Source organism: Hippocampus zosterae, chromosome 1 (assembly GCF_025434085.1).
Source record: "Hippocampus zosterae strain Florida chromosome 1, ASM2543408v3, whole genome shotgun sequence".
Lineage (NCBI taxonomy): Eukaryota > Metazoa > Chordata > Actinopteri > Syngnathiformes > Syngnathidae > Hippocampus > Hippocampus zosterae.
In genome coordinates, this window is record NC_067451.1 from 14,658,427 (window position 1) to 14,684,761 (window position 26,335).

Sequence of the window (26,335 nt, forward strand, 5' to 3'; positions counted from 1 at the left end):
TGGATGAAACAAATCACAGCTCTAACAGAAATGGTGGTTCATTTGGTCTCGCAAATGGAGTCGTCATGTTTTCATTTATTTTAACTGCTTAAAACAGTGGACTCATTTAATTAGGCTTAACTACAAGAGTTGTTGCTCCACTCTGTACCGTCAATTGAGGAACAATTGAGGCTTATTCCTAAAGGAAAGAAAAGCAGCCGTTTAATTTGGCCATTTTATATAGTTTCACAAGACAACTTGACAAAACACAGCAGACCAGGTGACAGTTTCAGCCGCCACCAGCATTTGTCATCAATGATGACAGATACTCCCATTGAAAAGCACCACTGTTCAGACTGCTAATATCTTTCACCAACATGCAGCCACTTACAAATATTCTGCTTCACACTGGACATCCAACATTGGTCTAAGGGGTCTATTTACATCACAGAAAAAAACATCATACAAGAAATACCCATAATTTATTGACTTGAACAAATTATGGATTGTAGTTATGATAAGTCACAGACAAGGTTATAAATACAAATCCAAATTCAAAAGAGGGTGTGTGAGCAAAGACTTTGTAATGAGTTCAACTTGTGGTCAATTATAGCAAGATACAAGGGGAATATGATGCCTGCAGCACAGAATATGTTCAGGAATGCCATGGCTTCGAACATTTTTTTTTGTTTGTTGTTGTTTTTTTAGCATGCTAGCTTGTGAACTTTAAATCTCTTTGTCCTGGTTTATATTACACCAAGCTGCCCCGTTCAGTTTGGGAGGGAACACAATTTTTGGGAGCGGACAAAAATATTTCAAGCAAACATTACCTCCATTTGACATTGCTTGTACTAAACGTAGACTGATTTCTGTGTTCTTTGCATATTTATCAAACACAAAGATTTCAGTTCGTCAAACCTATTTTAATATCACACAGAGACAACCCAAAAATAACATTCTGTCAACAGGGAAGCAGGGCGATGACAGTGAGATGGTCTGTGGCTGCTTTGCTAACTCAGGACCAGGACAACTTGCTGAGATTTATGGGACAATGATGTATGCTATCTAACAGAAAATCCTGAAGGAGAATGTCCGACAAACAGTTTGCGCCTTCAAACTCAAGTGCTCTTGGATCATGCAGCACGTCAATGATCCAAAACACATCAGCAAGTCCAATTCTGATTGGCTTAACCCCCCACCCCCCTATTAAGGTTTTAGGAATGGCAAAGTCAAAGTCAGTATTTAAATCCAATTGAGATGATGTAGTGTGACCTTAAATGGGCAGTTCATGCTTGAGAACCCTTCATGGCAAAGTTGAAGAGGAGCAGGCCAAAACCAAAACAAAACAACGAGAAAAACTCATCACCAATTATCGCAAATGCTTGATTTCAGAACAACCAATGATTAGGTTCAGGGTGCAGTAGGTTTGGATTTTTGTTTATTTGTGCCTGAAAAATTACATTGGCATTTAGAAACTGCATTGTGTATTTCCCTGATCAGTCCCTGTGTGATATTAAAATTGCTTTTCTGAACCTGAAACCTTTGTATGTGATAAATATACAAAGAACACAGAAATCAGGAAAGGGGCAAATACTCTCCATAATCTTGTGGAACAAACACAGGCCAGAGCAGGTTTTACAGTTACAAATCACACCATAGAACTGGAGTATACTACTTGGTGGAAATGTGACTGTTGCATTCGAGGGCCTACGGGAAACCATTATACTGTAATGCCATGCCAGGTCGAATTGCAATGTTGCTTTCGGTGCTAAATGCCACAGGCCGCAGGCCATTGGTTGTATTTTCCTTTGACCGTAATTCTGAGATTTCTTCTTCAAACTTCAAATCCTGGCTTGTGGATGAGCACCAAAGCTCAACATTGCAAATATTTCCCAGTCTTGACTATGTCCATACCGAATCGTGTTCCAGGCATTCAATTCCACATTGAATAATTGATATGCAAACCATTGCTTTCCACACCTCAGTGATTTTGGAAGAACAGACAAACTGGAACATTGCAGTTAATTAAAGCGTGCTTTTCACCACCAAGCCTTTGTAAACAAAATACTGACACATTAAATACAAGTACCATGACATCAATCTGTTTGGTAAATGAACAGTTCCAAAATGATAGTGGCTTAGTGTATTGAAACAAAGTTGTGGCAATCAGCTCTTTCCTATGCTGTAAATCTCTTTGCCCTTTTGCGGACAACGTTAAAAGAGAAGGAGTCAACGTATCTTTTTATATATATATATGACAACAATTTCATCTCCCTCCTCACAGGTTGCTCACAGGAGGAAACAGATTGATTTCATAGTCCTCGTCGACAGCATCTATAACATATTGAATAAAAGGAATAGCAGACAACAAGGGGGCCAGATCCACCTCAACAATGCACACTCCCACCACCAACTGATGTGTGTGTGCGCGCGCATGTGTATTCCAAAATGATAGTGGCTTTCGAATGTGAACACTTGTGTGTGCTAGGAGAGAAAAAGATGAAGAAGGTTGTTATTTGACCCCCCACCAAAAAAGAAAGAATATAAAGAGTATTTTTGTTTGAATATGAATGTGTTTTAATGTGGTGACTTCAGCGAGCTGCGGTTATCGGCTTTGTTGTGAGAGCGGATGCAGTTAGAAAAGCGTTGTGCATCATGAGTAAAGACAATCTATGATTTAATGGGCGTGGGTGGCAAAGAGCGCTTCCATGCTGCTCGCACCCCCCCCCCCCCCCAACCACACATCACACACGCACACGCACGTTGATATGAGTGGCTTTACCTTCGGCATCCTTAACTGTCTCGATGGCTTCTATGGCCTCAATGGTAGCTGAATGATGGTCAGACAGATCAGAAGAGGAAGAGGGGACAGGAAGAAAGACGACAGATTCCGAGAGAGCAGAGTCAAAGAGACGGAGGAGACAAAAAATAAAATAAAATAAAAAAACCACGAGTGAAGGCTGAAACATGCTTCTGCGCAGATACACATCTCTGGACATGACAGCGTTTGTGGCTCATGGAGGCTTATGAAAAATACAGGCCCTCTGTTGGAAATATGTGTGAAACTTGCACATTGAAACATGCAAAAGCATGTTTCAGGCTGAATCCACGTGAGGCCCGCAGAGCAGCGCTGAGGGCGAGGCAGGTTTGAGGGCTCCTGGGGTTAGCGGCACCTTTGGCTCACTCACACACTATCCCTTTCTCTCCTCTCCCCTGATATCCGTCCCCCTCTGTCTCACACGTACAACCAGCAGGCTGTTAGTATCCTCAGCACAAGTGAAGTGGAGAGAGGGAATGAGTCCACAAGGCAGAGGGATGACAGGAGATAAACGGACGTTCAAGAGGAGAAGAGGAAAGAAGGCAAGAAAGGACCTCAGTGTGGTCCAACGCACGTGCTTCCAAGTCTACCATATTTGTAGTTACCTGTGTGTGGATTCATCTATTTTCAAATGTTTGGTCTATTCAGGAGAGTTCTGGGTTTGGTTTGACAGTCAAGTGTGTTTAAGTGTGTGTTTGCGATTGTGTAAAACACTCACCGCTCTGCAGAGTCTGTTTGCCCCCTGAAAGCACTCCGCTTGGCAGCATACCTGTGGGGGTCAGCCCCTTCAGGGTCAACACGTTCTCACTCTCCTCCCTGAGAGAGAGAGAGAGAGAGAAGAGAGAAGAGAAGGCGGCAGAGAAGATGAAGACTAAGCATAGGAAAAGATAATTTGGTCACAGAAAGTAGACTGTGCTTAGTGTAAAAACAGACACATCTCTATTTTTGCACTGCTGCAAGTCTTGGTTAGCGTTTAGGTGAATTTGGTAGACCGCGCTTTGAATTTGAATTTGGTTGAATTTGGGCGTTTTCTATTGCCCTCCACCAGGCTCACCTGCCAATTTGGTGAGAAAAAGGAGACTCAATTTTAGATGACCTAAAAGTCTTAATGTAGCGCAGATGGCGTCTCACGAGTTTGCTGTATTTAATGTAGGCACAGGCAGAGGGATTCGGCACTTGCGGACATGTGTCACGGATGGCATCTTATTTTATTTATATGACAACAGCATGGGACAATCCCTCTGAAGCAATATAGAAATCAATTCAGGAAACAAATTAGAATCATTTTAATCTTAAAAATATATTAACAGCCTCCCATGACTGCAGTGCTCCATGACTTGGGTTATCACACACAGTCGTGGGTGCAAGACGGTATCCAATACATGCACGGCCGATTACATCGTCCACAAGTGGAGATGTTGTGCTTCCTTGACGTGTAAATGCACTTTGCGCACGTCGATCTCCTGCATGGAATCCAACGTGCTCTTCCGCATGCATGATGCTACGGGCACGCCTCTCTCAGTGACAAAGTCGCAACGGCCCTTTAAGGGGACACCAAAACTGGCTCGCGACTAAAATGAGTTTGACACCCCTGCGCTTAACACAGTTTAACATAATGGGATGATTGTAACACTAAATACTTGAACCTTTTACAGTTTTCTTCAGTTTTTGGGTGTCTTCTGATTGTTACAAAAATAAAAAATAGAGATGTCATGAAAGCATTGCCAAACCAAAAAAAAAAAAAAAATCAAATGAAGGAACGTCCAGGGCATCAGACTAACACAGTACATTCTAGACTCTGTTCTCAAGTCAACTCACCGTAGAACAGAAAACATTTTGGCCATCTTCCCGATGGCACGGATTTTGTTCTTAATCACCTCCTTCCTGGCTGCAGCTGCACTTGCTGTAAAAGAGACAAACAGCATGTTATTAATTGTCACAAAGAAGACTCTTCTACGATGGATTCCGAATTGTTAACATTGTGGAATGTTCAGCTGAATCCTTAGTGGTAGTGTGGAGTGTTCTTACCATCGAAGATCTCATCGCCATCATTCATGAGTTCGTCATCAGAGCAGATACTCAAGACGTTCACCAGCATCTCCGTCACTATAGATGGAAATATTCATACTAGGCTCACAACAAAATGACCACATGACAAGTTTTTGTCACATTTTTAATATTGGCCTGAAAAAAAATTCTGTACCTTTGGAATTAAATTATTTTCTGGCATGTGTAGAACTTCAGTGGGTTATACCCTTTTTTTATCACATATTGGGACTTTATTCCATATTAATTGATGGTTAAAAGAAAAAGGAGCCGAGTCACTCGTGAATCGTGTTTGCGCTGAATACTAATAGAAAACATCTACGTAATATGGATAACACATTTGCGGGATGAGCTTTGTGTCTGGGGAACTCACTGCCTTGAGAACTCAGACAGGTGACATCGTTTTCTTCTTTTAAATCTCTTCTCAAAACTGACTTTTATTGCCTGGCCTTTAATTTAACTGCTGATTCTACTGCTTTGTTGGTCCACACATGTTTTTATTACCAGTTATTGTTTTTTTTTTTTGGTTTTGTTTCATTGTTTTAATAGCAAATATTGGAGTCATTATTTATTTTTAAATACTCCCATTTACTTACGGTCCATTAATTTCTGTACGGGTCATGATTTGAAAAGTGGCATAAAATCATGAATCTGGAACCGATTCTTACAAACCTGGGCTCATTTTGCGCATTGTACAAATCTCCTTCCTCTATTTTAATATACATCTAGGTGGTTCGATGTATTTATTTTTTGTCAATAAATGTGTGGTGTAAATTATTATGAGATCAGGTTATGGACAGGTGTGATCTTGGTTTGGCCACCACGTGCATGTCCGATGTGGCGCAACGCAATTCAAGGAATGCTCACGGAGTTTGTGTGAATGCTCAGACACACAGAAAATTAAGAGGGAACATTGGTGGCAGCCTACTTCCTGGTTGACAAAACAGATGCGCTTTGGCAGTATGATTCTGGTTGAAGGACACATAAATTGGTACCATAGGGACCCCAACTTTGAAAATATGTTTGTACATCGGCACATTTTCCCACCTTCTCACAATATTTTATTTTTAGTTCTTGCTTGCCGCTACACCTCAGGTACATAATCTGTTCTACTGCTTCGCACTTCAACATGTCAAAAATAACAGCGCGTGTCCTTATGCATTTAGTGCTGTTTGAACGTGGCTGATGTTACAAGTAACAGCATTGACTACCCTGGTAGAATAAATCATGAACAGTAAGTGACGTCATTGCAAAGGGTGCTGGATAAAAATACATCATTATACTGCACGTGTGCATGCGTGTGATACCCTTTTCCCCCACAAAAGGCAGAGACCAGGTAAAGACGTCCATGAAGTTAGGCAGCCAGTAGGGGTGAGGAGAGCAGTTGAACTGACGGATGTTCATTACGTTGTTCTCATATTTCAGCACTGCCGCTGGAAACACAATTACACACACGCACACACTTCAGCTCAACTTTTTGTTGGGATTAACTTGATTAAATATGTAGCTGAGTGTGTATTTGTGTTCATGTGAGAGTTACCTTTGTTATTATAGACGTCTAGGTAGTTTGGAGCGGAGAAGATGGTGATGAGTGAAGGAAACCCCGTTGTCTGACTCTTTCTGTACATACGGTACCTATGGGGATATTTTTGTAGAGTTAAAGATTGTCAAGTTTCCTGATCAAAGTGTATGAACCACATATTGCACAAATATGAAGACCCATGGACCACAAAAAGCATAGTACACAGTTGATGGCCGATAATGGGTTCACCAAACTGAACAAAGAGTACAGCGGCAACAACAAGTGGAATAGTGCTTCCTTAATTGCTGCATTACATTGAGAGGATTTTTTTTTTCTCGGCTAACAGATGCTGGGATGGGGTGGTGGTGGGCGGGGATTATGGGTCAGAGACAATGACAACCCCACATGAATATGTATTTTCCCATTCTACATCAGGATAGCTGGTCAGTCTGCTGTAAAAAAATCATCGCTTGTGAATAAGGCAGGCTGAGGTTGAATGTATGGGACAAAGTGGTGCAAGAACATCACTTGCTTTCCGGTTTTGAGGACCCTTTCGACAGTTATCATTTTAACGTAGTCTTCTGCTGTTATATTTTTTATTTTACTACTGCCGATGAACATTCATCTTACAAACTTTTGGGACATACAAACAGTCCTGTGTTAGTTAAATCATTTTTTTACTATTTTCGACAGTCCAAATTTACAGGGCCACGTTTTTGTGTATACTCTCACGCTGTGCGACAACATGCTCGGCAGCATGCAGAATAATTAAGAAGCAGAGGCGGAGAAGACTGTCAAGCTGCAGTAATAATTGTTGGTTTTCCCACATGGGAGAGAAAATATACTGGTATACGATCACCTGTGATTATTTTTGTATGCGCTCTTCGTATATGTCGCTTTCCATGTTTCAAAAGTAGCAGTTGTTTCAAAGTTTATAACTAACAAAACATTAAGTCTATTTTTCGTTAGCCAGCCACAGACTTTCTCCAGGTTAAATGATTACGTTTAGATGAAAATGGATGCATTTACATATCCTATCTAAGCCCTAATCTGGTGTCTGTAAGGCAGAGAAGTGAATTAAATATGTTTAAAGGTTAACAAGGGTTGCTTGCTGTGAAAACTGTCAGTTTTGTTTGAGAGTAAAGAGACACGACTTGCTTTTGTCTCCTCACCTTGTAATTCATTGCATCTCCACAGTTTCCCATTTCCTGTTAGTGACACAGCGTGTTTCAATAAGTTCAAAGAGGAACTAAACCCAAGATGTCAAAACTTGATGTTTTAGTTCTTTTCAGTCAAGCAAGAGTGCGAATTTGCAACCATGTGGCATATGTCAGCCCTCCCTGCTAGCTTTGTTGACTAACAAACTAAAGAAGTGGAAATTTGATCGTGATAGACCGTCAAAAGCACTTTCACTTAAATCTGAAGCCACATTTTTAATGTAAAGTAATTTTGGCGAGTGCCTGCATAAAGAAATTGATTTTCAACCTTTTGCAGCCCTATGGCAACAAAGGAACAATTGACAGTGCCCATCTGTTTGCCATCCTAGCATGAACAACATATCTCATGGCGGCCTTGGAGTTTTGCACAGGACATTTTCCTGGTTGTCGTAAGAAGAAAATGTCCTTGTGCATTTGGCTTTTCAAGTGAAAACAAATGTCGAACAACACATTACACAGACGTCTTACCCAGCATCCTGTGCTTCATGCGCTCTTATGATAGAAAGCAAGTTGTTGGTCTGTAAAAACTCACACACTGCCGGGTAACTGGGATAGGAAAAGAAGAGGACGAAAAGAAAGTCAGTGAATGTGAATAAAATCCACCGCGGCACTATAAAACAAAATGCACCCATTAATGATCAGCTACACAGAATACACATACAAGCGATATGTAAATATGTAAAAGCAGCTGATAAAATGACAAGCTGTCCACTGTCCACTGTAGTAACCGTTGTGCCTGAAAGGGTTAATGTTGCCGAGGCGATGGATACTCTGCCAATATCTTGGATAAAATGGCTTTTTCTAAACTTGAAGAAAATCACTTCTCTATGCAAGAAAAAACATGTCGTATGAACAACTTCGACACCAGGAACACCACCGCAAATATTAAGAGCGCGTCATCGCTCTTTTAAGTGCAGCTTGTTTGGTTCCATTTCTCACTGTTGACAGTTTCATGTGCATCTTTTATCTCCTCTCCTCAACACCAGCACCATCATGGACTTCTCCGATGTCACTCTCCCTCTTCTCTCACTGTATCTTAATATCACTTGTGTCTGGCATGGGGAGCCAGTCGTCATAGCAACAGAATCGTGCAGCTTCCCTTGGGATTGTGGGATATTGTTTCTTGCCGAAACAGAACTGCCTGCATGTGTTTTTGTGTTTGATCACCAAACCGTGTGTCTGTTGTCTGCGTGTGCAAATGTGCGTGTTATGAACTGGCCAAGATTTTCGTCTCCAGTTCTAATCCAAGTGATCGTTGTTGGATCAGAGATCATGGGAGGAATCACTCTCTTCGCATCATTATAGCGTCCCAAAGTAATAGCTTGAAGTCCACCTAAAACATATGAGACTTCTGATTTGTAAGTTAAAGTCATTCCAGTTTAAACATCACGTTTTACCAGCCTGTTGGGCTGCATCATAACTGGAGCAACAGCGTATGACTCTTGTGTACTTTGGACATTGTGTGTGTGTGTGTGTGTGGAGGGGGGGGGGGGGGGGGTTACCTATAGAAATAGGAGCAGCCTCTGACTGTATTGTGTCCAAAGTACTCTTGGGTCTTCTCATTGCCAAAATCTTCAAGTGGGTCTGCCCACAACAAGTCACACATGGGCCCAAACGCCGGAGGCTCCTTGAATCGGTCCAACTAGGACACAACATTGACACACAAAAGCACATCGACATAAGTCTCACATACTGTACACGAGGGCTGTGAGGAAGGGACACACCCATGTTTTCCTCCACAAAATCAGACACACCAGAACATGTCATGTAAATCAAAGGAAAGAAAGCAAACATATCACACATAGTCACATACACTATAGATCCTCTCAATAGCAACCCCCCACACCCCCACCCCACCAACCAGGAGGTAGAGGATCTCACAACAAAAGATTCACCATGGAAACACTGCCATTAGATGAGGAAGTGTGTGCTCTCTTAATATCTCCACGGTCATGTGGGGAGTTTTGTATGTTGTATTACATTCAGCATGTAGTGTTTTATTTCATGGTCCTCGTGAAAAATCCAAACAGAATTGAAGACATGAAAAACAGAGAACATGAAACCAGTTAGCTGCAAAGGGGCCAAGGTTGTTTCGGTCAAGTGACTATCCCTGAAGATATCTGCTGCTAATATTCTATGTGACCAATACTGTATTAAGATAAATAAAAAGAATTATGAAGCAAAAGCTCTTGGATTGGCAAGGGTGTACGGTCATTGGTTAAATTCAGCTAGGATAGGATCCGGCTCATGTCTGATCCTAATGAAGACAGACGCCAGAGGAAATAACGGTGATGGATGGATGGATGGACTATGACATTACCACTGCACCTGTGTAGGTTAATGGCAGCATATTTTGATTTAAAGTACATACGAGTTTCACATAGTTTCATCAGCAGGGCACGATTGTAATCCTGACAACACAACAAACCCAAGAAAAACATTTCATAAAAAAAAGGACCTAATTACTGGAGAGAAATCAAATATCATCATAGACAAGGAACCTCCAAAAATGCAGTAACAATACAATATTGAATAGCAAATCCTCAGGGCATATCCTCCCGCTTGCAATCAAGTCATTTTTTTAAGCGCATGGCTTACCACTTTCAAACTATGCCTCCAATACTCACGTGCACACATCTGACACACGTAACCTAGAAATTTGTGCGTGATCAGAAAAACAGGGGTGACTCAATGAAATCTGAGAATGGCCCTAATTCCCGGAGTGTGGAGTTTTCAGAATTCTGTAGAAAGCCATTTGGAAAAGATGTCACACTTTAAGTGTGAAATTAACTTAAGTAGAAGATCTGGAAGTTACACACTAGTGATGTGTGTGCAGCTCATCTAACTGGCTACTTTGAAGGAGAACGTGTTTTAGCAGTCTGTATTCAATAAAAATACTTTCGTAAGAATACTAATTCAGGACTGAATGGATGTTTGGAGCCAGTGCAAAGCGAGTGAATGTTGATCAGGTTGCCCAGTAATGTGCCTTTGTGGTCAGGGCTCAAGCCCCCATCAGCCTGCAGAAATGGTATTTGCAGGTAAAACAAAAAACAAAAAACACCAAAACAAAACAAGTCCACTGGTACTGATCCCTTTTCCCCAATTAATATGACATAATGTCAATGTCCCGCCGTCGGCATAATGTCGTACATTCACATTCTGGCTGGTGAACAGTTGGTGAGCATATGTGGGCCACCCCATGACTGTGTGTGTCTGTGTGTGTGTGTGCGTGTGCGTGCACGGAGCTAAGGAGGGTGTCACACTCAGATGTAGGATCCGGGGTAAAAGTTGTCCCCTAAAGGCTCACTTTACAGTGCTCAACTTTAAAGCAGCCACAAGTGGGCAGCTCCTTGCTGTTTGTGATAAAAGTCCTCTGTGAACGCTAATTTCCTGCTTGGGCACCAGCGAGCGAGTCCATTATGCTTCTACCTGTGCTGAATTAAAGGGAATGAAAGGAGTGCTTCAGTTGGCCAGCAATTAAGTTGGCTATGTTCACTCCCACAATGGCGCAAATGGCTCTAGATGCACTAGAATTGCACTGCGCATGAAAATAGGGCCCAAAGTCTGCAATATGATGTACCTTCACAAGGACCTGGACTTACTACAGTCTTTAGATTGTGCAAGAGGAAAGGAACCCATGTTTTTGGGAGTGTGCGCACAAGGTGAGATTTAACAGGGCACGCCCTCCTTTTTGTTGAGTTCTACCCTGAATGCGTAAATGACACAGTTATAGTAAGTCGATGTGAGGATTGGCACAGCCAAAAAAGTGCACTTCGCTTCAGAAAATATGCCAGGAGAATATGCTATTAATCACCCAGAATTATTTTCTGTTTTCAAATGTTTGAAAATGTCGAAATTTGATGCAACAAATCTAAACAAAAAAGAGTGAGGTTATCTCAAATGTGTGCAACAAGATTTTGAGCGTGTGTACCTTTTTGATGTCATCCAGTGTGTGGATCTCTGGTGAAAGGCCCCCGTGCACACAGAGAAACTGCTGGTTCATCAGAGCTGCTAGCGGCAGGCAATCAAACGCCTCCATGCAGGAGTCATACACCTGCTCCGAATACTTAATCTTACCTGCGGGACATTTTGGGACACAAGTTGAGAGAAGCTCCAAATGTATTTTGGATTATGCTTTGAACGGCCAGTTTGTCACACAGTGTGTTTGTTATTGGATTCAAACAAAAGTATAAAGTGAGAAAGAAAGTGAGAGAGATCAAAGCTGGGACTGAAAGCGCAGTGTGACTTTCATGAGCCATTTATGTATGGACACATGAAAACACATATAGGATGGCATAGGTGCAATATATGCTTTCAAGACTCCACTTTCAGGGATTTAAAAATCTGACCCAAATATGAGCATGAAGCAGCACAGACTGTGAGAAAAATGTTCTAAAAACAAAATCCTCCTTTGATTTGGCAGCAATATCACTTATGAACTCCAAGAGGACGTATCTTGAAAGTACATTTCACACACGGCCCTGAAAATGAGTTCTAACACAAAGACAATATCGCTGGATTAAAATAGCACAAAGGTTAAAAAAAATAAATCATGAAATCAAAGGAGTAGATTGTGGAAGACTAACAATACGATAATGTCATGAATAGAAAAAAAGGGAGGACATTTAGAAATGATACAAGAGAGAAGAAAAGAAGGGGGCAACATTTGTGGAGAGTAAGAGGAGAAGGAAGTGGCTGAGGACAGGCGATTTGCTCCAATCAATCAAGGTGAGTATTGGAACAGTGTAGCATTTATGTGAGCCGAGAGATGTAAAGGTGTGTGTGTGAGTGTGTTTGCCAGGAGTGTCATTGTCATTCACTCCATGTGACTTGTGACATGTGTCAGCTCTTTTCTTCTTCTTCTTGTTCTCTCTCTCTCTCTCTCTCTCTCTCTCTCTCTCTCTCTCTCTCTCTCTCTCACACACACACACACATACACACACACGCATTATTTCTAAAGATACTGCAAAAGCACACACATGCAGCAGATGGTAATTGAGGGCGACCACTATTCGCCAGGAGCACCAGGGGAAATTAGCTTCCTCGTCCCCTGGCCAATCAGACATTGAGGAGGATGTCCCAGAACCAATCAGTGTGGGCCAAATTAATTTGCCGCTAATCATCCACTCTTGGACAGGACTCACAGGCAGAGTGGAGTCAGAGAGTAGGCTTAGAAATGATCTGGGAAAGGAATGGAAGAATCAGCTCAAAGAAAGTCTCGATTGGGGGGAATGAAGACTGAAGGACTCAGCTAGGAACATGGTCGAGGAATGGAGAGATAGAGGACCACACTTAATCTGGGATCAAACACTGATACACTATGATACAAAACAAAATACTTTTCCAATGGCATTACTGGACTCCCTCATACGGTACTGTGTGGAGTTTGCATCATTCCGGGCCTGTGTGGGTTTTCTCCGGGTACTAGGGTTTCCTCCCACATTCCAAATACATGCATGGCAGGCTGATAGAACACTCTAAATTGTTCCGAGGTGTGAGTGTGAGCGCAGATGGTTGTTCATCTCTATGTGCCCTGCGATAGGCTGGCAACCGGTTCAGGGTGTCCCCCGCCTACTGCCCGAAGACAGCTGGGATAGGCTGCAGCACCCGTCGCGACCCTTGTGAGGATTAAGCGGATCGGAAAAGAGAGAGAGAGATGTTTTTTTTAAATGCTGGAGTAGTGCATGCAACCTGAAAATTTGAATCCAGAATCCTGGGACTTTGAGGCAATTGTTCTACACAATGTGCTGCCCAAATTTTAATTAAATAAAATGAGCGATAAAAAAATGCAACACTGTGGAGAAACTGTTGCTCTTATGAACAACTTTTCACTAAGAAATCGCACCGCATAAGTGGAAATGACGCATAGGATGAACGCACACGTTGTGACATTTTGAGAGAACAAACGAGTTACTCACATTCTTGTTTGAAGGTGAAATATTCCGTCAGATGTCTACATTCATGATTTCCCCGTAGAAGAAAGAGTGTCTTTGGGTAGAGGATTTTCAGTGACCACAAGTACAGCACACACTAAATGTTCACCGGGGAAAGAGAAAGAATTCAAAGAAGCAAACGAATGAGATGATTTGTTGTGTCTATGGTAGAAACATGCAAATGGTCATTCCTCTTTCTTTTGACTGAACAAACAATTATCTTCAATAATACACACAAAAAAAGTAAATAATACAAAAGAAAAAGTCCTTAACATTTGAACAGTGAGCAATACATCAAAATAAAAGTTTAGCAAAACATTTAATGAAACACATTCACAAGCATAGACCCTTTTCAAATGCCATTCACAAAAATTGGGAAGGAAATCACACAAAAACGAGTCTTCATCATACATCATAGCAACATTTCAATATGCCGGATAAGAGTAGAGCTAATTTTGCAACATTGAGTGTTTGTTCGTGGTTACAGTCCATTCACATGGCCTGCTGTTTTTAATTCTCATCCTATTTGTCGCATCACGCAACTGTCTGTCTAACCACCTCTGCGCAAAATGCAAGTGTCTGAAAGGGAACAAAATACAGACTTGAACTTCATATGGCCATAATCAGACAGCAATGGTCAATTTGGGGTAACGTGAGAGTCAAAGTAAACTAAACAAATGTAACTAAAATAAATTGACTCCAGAATTGAGTTTTCCCAGCTGATATCCTGAAAGGGACTGCTCTACATTAGGTCTGTCTGCCCTTGACGATAGGAACAAAGGTGGACTAAATATTGCTCACCTCCCACCAAACTGTCAATGACATAACACTCACGCTTCACCACGGTTCACTTCAGCAAGACAATGTGATGTGCAGAAAAACCTTCATGCACTTGCATCTACTGCACAAAGACAATTTGTGGTCTTGTTGTCGATAATGTCATTTAAAAATGGGGAAAAACGTTTTTATTTTATTTTATTTTTTGATGGTTGGACTCTGTCATCCCTTATAGATGTCCACCATCAATTACGGTCTTCTAAAGTATCAACGTAGACATTTATAATCACTTTAAGGGCAGCGTTAATTATTCGCAATCTGCAGTCAGGCTCGGTCATGATCCAGTGTCGATGCGTTCTCACCTCGATACTGAAATAGCCCCTGTCCACATAGTCCCCCAGGAAGAGGTAGCGCGTATTGGCAGGGGAACCTCCCACTTCAAACAACTTCATCAGGTCGAAGAACTGGCCGTGGATATCTCCGCACACTGACAATGACATATATCATACGAGGGCATCGTATCATCCTGGTTGCAGTCACATTCTGCACAGAAGCAATTTGAATTGTACATTATGCTCCCCCCATTCCACTATGACGCTTTGGCTGGATCGACACCGCAGATCCAAGTGGGCAATTCCCGTTGAATGCCTGTATCCCATTTTTCCAAATGTTTATTCACATGTGACACATCCAATACGGTGTTATCATTCACAGAATTCTTGCAACAATACATAGAAGTACACAAGTGAGGACAGACGTAAACAATAATACACAATACAAATATTAAACGTGGCACACTGGTTGACCTAGAGTCAGAGGTGGGCAAACTACGGCCCGCGGGCGGGATCCGGCCCGTTGGTCTTTTTAATCCGGCCCGCCGAAGATTGGTGCACAATTAAGGTTTAATTGCATTCATTTCGTTTGGACTTGTAATTACAGGTATTTCAACACCAGGTGGCTCAGTTACTTCAAGTTGCAGAGCACAGGGAGGGAAGGGAAGACGAAGAAAGAGGGAGAGAGTAATGACCATGGAAGGGAAAGTGATATGTATCTGATTAAACGAAGCGGGTAACAAAGTACGAAACATTCAGGAGACGCCTGGAGTCGGAAAGACTCAAATCTACGAGACTTTGAAAAACAAGGAAGCGATTCTTACTCAGTCCGAGTCTGGCAATTTCCATGCACAGAGTAAATTGCTTGTGGCTCGAGCAAATGAACATTTCCTAGAATGGTTTGATTTATTATCATGTTAAAAACTGAACCGCTAATAAGAGTCGGACAGCAGTCAAATGTGTAGAGCATGAACAACAGGGGGCTCAGTACACATCCTTAAGGAGAACCGGTGCTGAGTGTGATGGTGGAGGAGAATGTTACATTATGACTGGCATACAAAGACATTGTGCTATCTTCTTTATTTTCTATTTCTATTTCTAACTTTTGGCCAGGCCCTCCACAATATTTTCTGCTTCTCATTTGCCCCCCCCGGGAAAATAATTGCCCACCCCTGACCTAGACTGACTTAGCGTAAACTGAGCATTTGTCCCGTCAGCAATTATTGTCGTTATATCAGTGGAAGCTTTTTTTTTGTTTTGTTTTGTTTAGTTTTTTGGTATTTATTTGTGCATTTTGAGCATACAGTGTAAGAAAACTGCAATGACGTCTGTATGTGATTATCATCAACAATTGGACCCAATTCCTTGTTTTTTTTGTCTTGTTCTGCAGACATGACACATATCTAAATTCTTCCAAATCGCAATTGTGCCACTTGAACCGTGCAGCATAAATATAGTTTGATTTGCCCAAAACAAATTGTCATCATTCAGAAAAGAGTCTTGTGTCACCGTTTCGCACTAAAACTGACCCTCGGTGTTATGGTGAATGTTGTCATTCAGTGAACCCGTACTTCACGATTCAATTTCGTCAAATATGCATGTTGCATTTCATATCCCAATGTGTACTCCACCACCTCAAATGAGCCTTCTCGTTGGAAGCTGTCACATTGTGAAAGACTTCGGGACCGTATGATCTCCCCATCCCCTCTCTCACCATCTGTCTGCTTTCCCTTAGTCAAAGCGCCCCTCTGCAGCCGCTTCATTTTAGATCTTCCACATCTGTCTGAATGCTGACATCTGTCTGTCCCTTCATCACGTTGCAATCTTTCTGTCTCTGTCAGTTTTGCATCCTCTTTTCAATCCACCTTGAATTTGAGAATGACCTGGGTGAAATTGAGCCATACATATCTGCTTTTTCACTCATCAATGAGCCTCTGCAAGAATGCCTAGTGGCGTAAACATCCCCCCTTTACAAAAAAAAAAATCTCACTGCACAACACAAAACAAAAATGTCACCCCAAAAAACTGAAAACTGAAATCATGGCGATCTTGTCTCATTTCAATTTGCCCGCAAACATATTCAATGTGGAATTTTGGCCGGTTTAGTTTTTAGTAGCTGCTTGGTGGAATCCCTGAGAGGTGGCTACCCAGGCTCACTGTAACTTCAGCCATTTCATATGAGACAATTTGTCACGTTTTGCGTGATTGTAATTGTAGGACCCCAAAAAGCCGGGAGGAGCAGGGAGGATAGACCAAAATGTATTTAACAAAAAATACACACAGGAGTACAATGGAAAAAACACCAAGTCGAAGTACTCAAAAAATGCTTGGAAATCACAAGTATCAAACCAAACTATAACAGGAAACAAAACATGACAGGAGCAGATGTATGCTCACATCTTCACGGCTCACAACGACCCAACAAAGACTGACAGAAACTCAGTGAACTAAATACAGGCAAAGTGACAAGACAACAAGAAACATCTGGACAAGACACAAAGGGTTGAGCGAGATGATTGGTTAAACACAAGGAACACTCATAACGAGAACAGGTGGCGAAAAAAGGTCACATGAGGAATCCAAACCAAACGTACCCAGACTGAAACAACAAAATTTAATTGCTTTGTCTGTCACATTCCATCACTCACATCGGCAGATGAGCAAAGTCCTTTTGGTAATCAATAAATAATCATTTTCAGACAAATTGAGTGAAATTGGATAATTGCCCTGCAGCACCACTCATGATCACTCACTGCATACAAGGGTGCTACAGCCACCTAAATGGAAAGTAATGGTGTAAACAATGGGACCAACTTTTCCAGGTATTCTCTCAAAAGAAATAGTTGTACATTTTTTTCAAAACAAACAGTCTCCCTTTATTGGAAAGAAATATTTTTGTGTGGGTGTGCACACCCACGTTATGGAAGGGTCAGCCATTCTGGGTATGAAACCACGAACGTAGACATCCGCCGCATGTTGCACTGGCAATATTTGTCTATTTTTCCTCACACATGGACTGCAAATCTCCTCATTAGGTCAGCTCACACACATTGCATTTGCTGTTGGTACGAGTTCTGGCTGGGGAATTCAAATTTTTGTTTTCATCTATGGATTCCAATCTTTTGTTTATTGGATGTATCATATTCCAGTTAGAAGATTTTAAAAAATGGTCCTCATTTCCAGCTTTCTTGCTGGCGCCTTATAATGCGCCAAAATTGTTATTATTCAGAATTAATCTCTCTAATTTACAAGACTCTGTTTGGCCAGTAAAAAAATACAGTGCCGGATTGTTGTGCTTCTCCCACTTTTTTATTGTAGTTTTTTTAAGGCAGTTGAATTTCTATCTTCTGTGTTTCTCCCAAAGCCTGAATTTTATTTCCCTATCCACCCATTTCTCAATTCTTTATCGAGATTTTCTCTTCTGTTTAGTACCGTCCGTGAAAACCTGGACTAATTCGTCTCAGTTCTATTTGTAATTATTCACTCATCACTTTGTCTTGCTCAGACAAAAGTAATGTGAGGTAGGTTCTTCTGAGTCAGATTGTTTAGCTGCGGAAGAACTTCGAATAGCAGATCAATATTTCTGTGCCGAAAACAGCAGGTTGCAAAAGGTTTGCAATAAACACCTTCTACTCCACCAGCGCAACATCTGCTTGTCTTTCATTGTCCCCGGGGACCTGTGAAAGACTAGCAATGTGGAACAACCCACATAGATTCATCTCACCACTTAAGATTTGCATAAATATACACACACACTTTTGTCCATCGTCTGGGTGGGTTGCAGTACGTATGGTTGTCTTCTAGTTTCAGAAATCAGTTTTCCATTTTGCTTTCCATTAATCTCAATCTACCCTGTCTTCCCACCCGCCCTATTCTCCTTGCTTCATGCCATTTCCTTGTCAAGCAAATACATGCAGATATTGTGAGGTGTATAATATATCGATTGTCTCTGGGGGTACATATTTTCACGTGATGGCGTTATTTAAGGTGGATTCGATCACTTGATAACCACTGAAGGCCCAGCTCCAAAGCTCACCGCCCCCCACTGGGTATACCTTGTTTGAGAACATTTAAGATGACATTCTTACCTGTAAAATGTGCTTGTAGCACTTCTCCCAGATTTCTTTATACAACCGTAGGCTATACATGGTGGCATTTATGCTGTAGAGACAGCAAACAATGTGAAAACGCTGCAGCGAAATCAATGTATTCAAGTTAGGCGGGTTTGGGGATCGACCGGTGGCTTTGCTTCTCCCAACGGGGAGGAGGCTGCACTGTGAGTTCATTCATATATAAGTCTGTGGTTCAAACATGTACTAATGTACATGCGAATGTAAGTGAAAGACTTACCCTGCACCTACCTGCCTTAATAATGTAGACTGAATTGGTTGCAACAACGGGGAAACGCAAAGTTATTTGAGGGTAATGACTCGCAATAACTATATTTGTCGAGCATAAAACCTGTGCATCTTGATTTTCGTTTTGCCAGTTTGGGAATTAATTCGGCTGAGCATTTCACGTCGAACTATCGGCACAGTTCTTCACAATGGTGATGTGCAGTCCAGATCTTTTTTGGGTAATCTTCTACTTTTTAATTACTATGAGTAATCATTTTACTGCCTTGTAGAGCCATACCTGTTACTGGAGCCTCAATGTCCAACATGGTGCGCTCCTGGCGTAGGATGGCAGCGCCTTCATCGATGATGCGCAAGGCCACCGCCTCCTCCAGCCGGCCCTCCTTGGTGAGGTGAGCTTTGAGCAGGTCCACCCTCGGTCGGCCCTCAGCGTCGAACACTTCCTTCATGGTCAGCCGATGGGCCAGAGGGAAGGGGACCGCTGTGGAGAGAGATCATTTGAAAAGGTGTGCGGATGAAAACAAAAGCGAGCTGGTGTGCACTGTGACTGAGGGGTGCAGAAATGATGAATAGATGTCTCCAAACATTAGAGGCCCTCTGTGCTCTCCATTATTGAGCTGCACGCTTTGACTCTGCGTAAGTTATGGAGGGTAAGGCGTACTGTAATGAAGCAGGGGCTGCCACAGTTATCAGGGGTGCTCGCCTCTGTTCTGCAGTAATGTCTTTCTTACATAATGAAGGCCCTCAGGCCACTGCTGGAGCACGGGGGTGCGGGGACGAGGGTGATACAACGAGAGTGTACAGCTGCACGTGAGGAGTCACAGCCACAAAAAATAGACACGTTGGTAACATTGCGATCATACACGAGCGAACACAAAGTCAGTGGTACGAAACAAAAGGCAGAGGTGTACAGGGCGCATGCGTACATCATGTATGCAACAGTAGCAGTTACAGTACATGGCTGACTGCTTGTTTTGTGAGAGGCACATCACCTGAACACACATGAGATCATATGTAATAAAAGGCATTGTTGCGCAGAATCCACTGAGCCTGTTCGAGCCCCACCAGTGCTAACACAGATAATGGCCTAGATCACACACTAAAAGTAGGCCTGGCTCTTTTTCTCTCCACACACACACACACAGACACACACACACACACACACGCACACACACACACACACAAACACACACACACACACACACACACAAACACACGCACACGTTGACTCTGCTACTTTGTCTCTGTTTTGCACTCCTCTTGCACCGTCTGTTTATTCCTCCCTGTTCGAGATTGCCATGCCTCTTTCTCATTTTTGACGCTGGGAACAAGCGACAATCATCTCTGTGAGGGTTCGCACTCATGTCGGTCAGGATATTTTAACGTGAATTTCACATTCCATTTTGCTAAGGAACAAGCACCCAACCCTCAATGACATGGGTACGTCCAGTGCTATAGCTAAGTACATGAAAAACGGGTTGTACAAAGCTTGCTCGTGGCACGAATGGATCATATTTTTGCCAGATACAACTTCGGTCCACTTTCCATTGTGTGGTGCCTTACAGTAATCTACTCGCTTTGGTTTTTGGGAGACTGAGAAAACCATACCTCATTGAATGCATCAGTCAAAAAAAAAAATCCTCGTCTCACCCCACAGGTGGTGTCCATCCCTCATTCAGCTCAGGTCCTCTACCAGAGGCCAGGAAGCTTGAGGGTTCTGCGCAGTATCCTTGCTGTTCCCAGCACTGCACATTTCTGGACTGACATGTCCGATGTTGTTCCCGGGTTCTGTTGCAACCACTCATCTAGTTTGGGGGTCACTGCCCCGAGTGCTCCGACCACCACAGGCATGACTGTCACCTTTACCTTCCAGGCTCTCTCCAGCTCCTCTCTGAGCCCTTGGTATTTCTCGAGTTTCTCGTGTTCCTTCTTTCTGATGTTTCCATCACTTGTCCCACAGGATCTTTGCTCAGTCATTCCTCACCACCTTCGGAGGTGTTTCCCATTTTGACCTTGGGGTTTCCTGTCCATACTCCGCACAGATGTTTCGGTAGACTATGCCAGCCACCTAGTTATGGCGTTCCATGTAGGCTTTCTCTGCCAGCATCTTACTGATGCCAGCATGGTGTAAGATGCTGGCATCAGTCATTCATATATATATATATATATATATATATATATATATATATATATATATATACACAGCGGCTGGATAGCTCAGTTGGTAAGGCATCGGTTTGGCATACGGGAGACGGTGGTTCGAATCCCGCTTGGGGCAAAAATGAGCACATAACACCATCCAGTGTGGGTCCTTGGGCAAGATCCTTCACGCTAATGCCTACCTCATACAATGATGAGAGACAATAAAACGAATGACATGCCGGCTCAGACGTCGCCCGGCCAAACAAGGTCTGCGTCAGGTGCTGGGGAACCAGAGCACCTTGATGAAAAATGGGCTACTGGAACAAAGCGGAGATGGGCGAGATGCGATAACATGGCTCTGTTGGAATGCTACTACTCAAGCAACCCTAGTCAGAGGGGTTACATGCAGAGAATGTGGGCTAAATGGTTACTTCGAAACCCACAGTCACGGTTGACCGCGAAACAACTAGTAGCTCAGTGTTCCAACATCCACAAACGGCAACTGCTGTCACAACTTGAGATTGATGAGGTACAACGCAGGTTCCATGGTGAAGGGCCCCAGGCTGCCAGATCAGAGGAGGAGGTCATACAAGAGATTGGGAGGCAAGCCCCAATGAATGCAGATGATGAGATTGGGTGGCCAGCCCCAATGAATGAAATGCTGAGCGAGGGAGCAACTGACCTGAAAGCTAAGATCATGGCGAGAATGAAAGCTGGGCAACCTAGAAACCGATTACAACGGCTATGTGAAGTACCATCTGAAAGTCTCATAGAAAGTGTGAATGCAGCACTGAGGGCGATCCCTACCGTAACGATCACAGAAACCAATGAGCTGATATACGCTTTAGCATCAGTGATCCTGGAGACTCTGGGCTATAAGAGCAACCATGGAAGCCATGAGATAAGTTACCCACCATGGAAAAGACGGTTGGAGGCTAAGAGCAAGGCGGCCCGGAAAGATGTGAGTCAATTGACGGAGGCCCAGAGAGGTGTGATGAAAAGGCCGATACCCGAGAGGTACATCCAGATGACCATACCTGAAGCACTCGAAACTGCCAAACAAAGGCTCCAAGCCTTGTCCAGTCGCCTAAAGCGGTACACGAAAGAGAATGAGGCCAGACGAATAAACAGGCTGTTCGCAACACAACCTGCGAAAGTGTACGCTCAGTGGCAGGGTCCTAACACCATAGCTGACCCACCAACACTGGAAACTGAAAGGTACTGGAAAGGCATATGGGAGAAGGAGGTTGCACATAACAGCAGTGCACAATGGCTGGTGACCCTGAGAGAGGAACACAGCAACCTCCCTGAACAGAACCCGGTTACCATAACAGTGGCAGACATACAGGAAAGAGTCTCAGATATGAAGAACTGGACAGCACCAGGCCCGGACATGGTCCACACTTACTGGCTAAAGAAACTCACAGCACTCCATGAGCGCCTAGCAGTACAAATGAACCAGCTGCTGAGGGATGGGACTCACCCAGAATGGCTAACCGAAGGGCGAACGATCCTGATCATGAAGGATCCCTCGAAGGGTGCAGCCCCATCTAACTATCGGCCAATAACCTGTCTCTCCACAACATGGAAGCTCATGTCAGGCATCATTGCGGCTAAGATAAGTGGACACATGGATCAATACATGAACGAAGCACAGAAGGGCATTGGTAGAGATACCAGAGGAGCCAAACATCAGCTCCTGGTTGACAGAACAGTCGCACAAGACTGCAGGTCCCGACGTACCAACCTGTGCACAGCTTGGATTGATTACAAGAAAGCTCGATGCCACATACATGGATCACTGAATGCTTGGAGTTGTATAAGGTGAACAGGACCCTAAGAGCCTTCGTTGCGAACTCGATGAGGATGTGGAAAACCACACTTGAAGCCAATGGCAAGCCACTTACCCAAGTGTCCATCAAATGTGGCATATACCAAGGTGATGCACTCTCCCCACTGCTGTTCTGCATAGGACTGAACCCCCTAAGCCATGTAATCACCAAGACAGGCTATGGATACCGCCTCAGAAATGGAGCTATGATCAGTCACCTCCTCTACATGGATGACATAAAGCTGTATGCTAAGAGCGAAAGGGACATAGATTCCCTGATCCACACAACCAGGATCTACAGCAGCGACATCGGGATGTCATTCGGGCTTGAGAAATGTAGTCGGATGGTGACTAAGAGAGGAAAGGTAGTCCGCACTGAAGGGGTCTCACTCCCTGAAGGAACAATAGCAGACATTGAGGACAGCTACAAGTACCTTGGTATACCACAAGCCAATGGCAACCTCGAACTGGCAACAAGGAAAGCGGCTACGGCCAAATACCTCCAGCGAGTGAGGCAAGTCCTAAGAAGCCAGCTCAATGGCAAGAATAAGACCCGGGCAATAAACAGCTATGCCCTGCCAGTGATCAGATACCCTGCAGGAATAATAAGGTGGCCAAAGGAAGAGATTCACACCACAGACGTTAAGACCCGAAAGCTCCTAACCATGCATGGAGGGTTCCATCCCAAATCCAGCACCCTGAGACTGTACGCAAGCCGAAAGGATGGAGGCCGGGGACTAGTGAGTGTGAGAGCCACTGTCCAGGATGAAACATCCAAGCTCCATGAATACATCAAGGAGAAGGCTCCAACGGATGACGTACTCAGAGAATGTCTCAGACAATGGGGAACAGAAGATGAGGCGCTGGAAGAGGGACCATCATGGGAGGACAAGCCCCTACACGGGATGTACCACCGGACCATAACTGAAGTGGCTGATCTCAAGAAGTCCTATCAGTGGCTAGAGAGGGCTGGCCTGAAGGACAGCACAGAGGCACTCATCCTGGCTGCTCAGGAGCAGGCCTTGAGCACCAGAGCCATCGAGGCCCAGATATACCACACCAGACAAGACCCAAGGTGTAGGTTGTGCAAAGAGGCACCTGAGACGATCCAACACATAACTGCAGGGTGTGAGATGCTGGCAGGGAAAGCCTACATGGAACGCCATAACCAGGTGGCTGGCATAGTCTACCGAAACATCTGTGCGGAGAATGGACTGGAAACCCCAAGGTCAAAATGGGAAACACCTCCGAAGGTGGTGGAGAATGACCGAGCGAAGATCCTGTGGGACTTCCAGATCCAGACTGACAAGATGGTAATGGCGAACCAACCAGATATCGTGATCATAGATAAAGGGCAGAGGAAAGCCGTTGTAGTGGATGTAGCGGTCCCAAGTGATGGAAACATCAGGAAGAAGGATCATGAGAAACTCGAGAAATACCAAGGGCTCAGAGAGGAGCTGGAGAGAGCCTGGAAGGTAAAGGTGACAGTCGTGCCTGTGGTGGTCGGAGCACTCGGGGCAGTGACCCCCAAACTAGATGAGTGGTTGCAACAGATCCCGGGAACAACATCGGACATCTCAGTCCAGAAATGTGCAGTGCTGGGAACAGCAAGGATACTGCGCAGAACCCTCAAGCTTCCTGGCCTCTGGTAGAGGACCCAAGCTGAATGAGGGACGGACACCACCCGAGGGGTGAGATGAGGATTTTTTTTTTTATATACACACACTTAATAATCACAGATTTTTGCTGATTTGGGTTAGGCATGTTTGGACTCTTGCTATTTGTTTTTTGCATTTTGAGGTTTTGCTATTACACTGCCTTTTTCAAGCTCTTTCCATTCATGTTTCATTTTGCTAGCTTTTTGCTGCCAGCGATTTCTGTTTGTACTTTGTCGGCCCTTTGTCTTTTCTTGAAATAAATGTTTTTATTATGGATTTTATTTGTGTGTACGTTTGTGGGATCCCGTCACCAATCAGTTTTTTCACGAACAGGTGATTTTTTTTCTGAAACATCTAGCTATGAATTACAATGCATGGTAAAATCTGTATTGAGCAAGCAAGCTTTTATTGGTCAAACTTAAAAACCAAAAATGAAAATATCTCAAAAATGTGATTAAAAATTTCATAAAGTCATTTTTAAATCAGTGTCAAAAACACCTTTAGGGACTCATTGATTAAAATGTTCTGTTTACCAGTGTAATTGGTCTATAACTAGTTGTGACAGTGGAAAAAAGTCGAGTCGTAGCCATGTAGGTACTGTGCTGTAGAAAAGAGGCATTAGCTAACACATGACGACTCGCTACTACCTAATTGCACCTCATGTCTCAATAAGTAGGCCATTACGTAAGCTTAAGAGTGAATACAACACATCAACACACCAGAGCACCCTGACACAACCCAGGACAACAGCAGCTGCCAAACTGGAGAGTCTGCTTTCCGTCACTCCACACCGAGTGCGAGGACCATCTTTGCCTTTCAGGTAGCGGCTGATTAATATTTTTAAAAAGTTTGTGCATACCAGGCAGTCAGACAACACAGAAGAGTATAAGTTACTCGTGCGTGTGACTTCAGAGTTCTGAAAAAAAAAACGAGAATAAGCCGTGGTCAATGTGTGACTCAACTTTGTAGTCCAGTGGTGTAATGTACATAAACACAAGCTAGTACATACACAGTAACTCAATACATGCATGCACCTCGTTTGAGGCAAAACTAAGGCATGTATATGTGTGTGCGTTTGCGCGTGTGTGTGTGCATCTGTGTGTATGCGCACACTCATAAATGTAGAGTCAAGTGTGAACAAGACGGCAGGGTGTCAAGAGCAGCAGAGAACGAAATGATACTTGGGAAAACCATTTCCAGAAGAGGGCTCGGCACCAATGCAGTTTTACCATAAATGTCATTTTCAACCGACTGCTGACCTTTTCATTGGCACATAATACAAGCTCTTTTTCATTTTAGTGCAGAAAGACATTTGAATTTGAGGTTCAGGGTTGTTCTTAATCACTGCCAAACCTCCTAGTGACAATGCATATTCGGCATCGACAAGATAGCCGTCAGTGGCAGTGTATGATTTCAGCACTGTGGGAGGAGACAACTAATGCAATTGGTGTTTATATAGTGTTTACATTCAGATTTGGCCAGATGGAAAGTAGTCACATAAAACCATCTTAACCTCAATGATTATTCATTCATTATCACACATTACAACAACAAATGAGTGAGTTTATAACTTGACGTGTGTAAGTAATACGATTCAAATCAATTCAAGTAGTGGTGTCGTAAAATGATGTTTTAGAAGCACAAAGACAAGAACATCCCACAAGTTTGTCATTGTTGTTTTGGTTGTAATGCACTTGTGCACAAAAAACTGAATGGTTGTTTGAC

General features: G+C 43.2%; 1 protein-coding gene across 2 annotated transcripts in view; it reads right to left on the minus strand.

Annotated features, from left to right (window-relative positions):
- The window catches only part of LOC127604483 (protein phosphatase 3 catalytic subunit alpha-like), a 39,967-nt gene that overhangs the window by 2,586 nt on the left and 11,046 nt on the right, over positions 1-26,335 (minus strand). Inside the window, exons 2-13 of one of the 2 annotated variants that reach the window (XM_052071573.1) lie at positions 19,260-19,460; positions 14,655-14,779; positions 13,501-13,612; positions 11,514-11,659; positions 9,085-9,224; positions 8,051-8,128; positions 6,384-6,478; positions 6,151-6,276; positions 4,826-4,903; positions 4,616-4,700; positions 3,516-3,613; positions 2,762-2,809 (exon numbers count right to left, since the gene is read on the minus strand). In XM_052071573.1, the coding sequence (XP_051927533.1) occupies positions 2,762-2,809; positions 3,516-3,613; positions 4,616-4,700; positions 4,826-4,903; positions 6,151-6,276; positions 6,384-6,478; positions 8,051-8,128; positions 9,085-9,224; positions 11,514-11,659; positions 13,501-13,612; positions 14,655-14,779; positions 19,260-19,460 (1,332 nt within the window). The remainder of the gene's footprint in view (positions 1-2,761; positions 2,810-3,515; positions 3,614-4,615; positions 4,701-4,825; positions 4,904-6,150; positions 6,277-6,383; positions 6,479-8,050; positions 8,129-9,084; positions 9,225-11,513; positions 11,660-13,500; positions 13,613-14,654; positions 14,780-19,259; positions 19,461-26,335) is intronic. The other variant, XM_052071580.1, reaches the window with a different exon arrangement.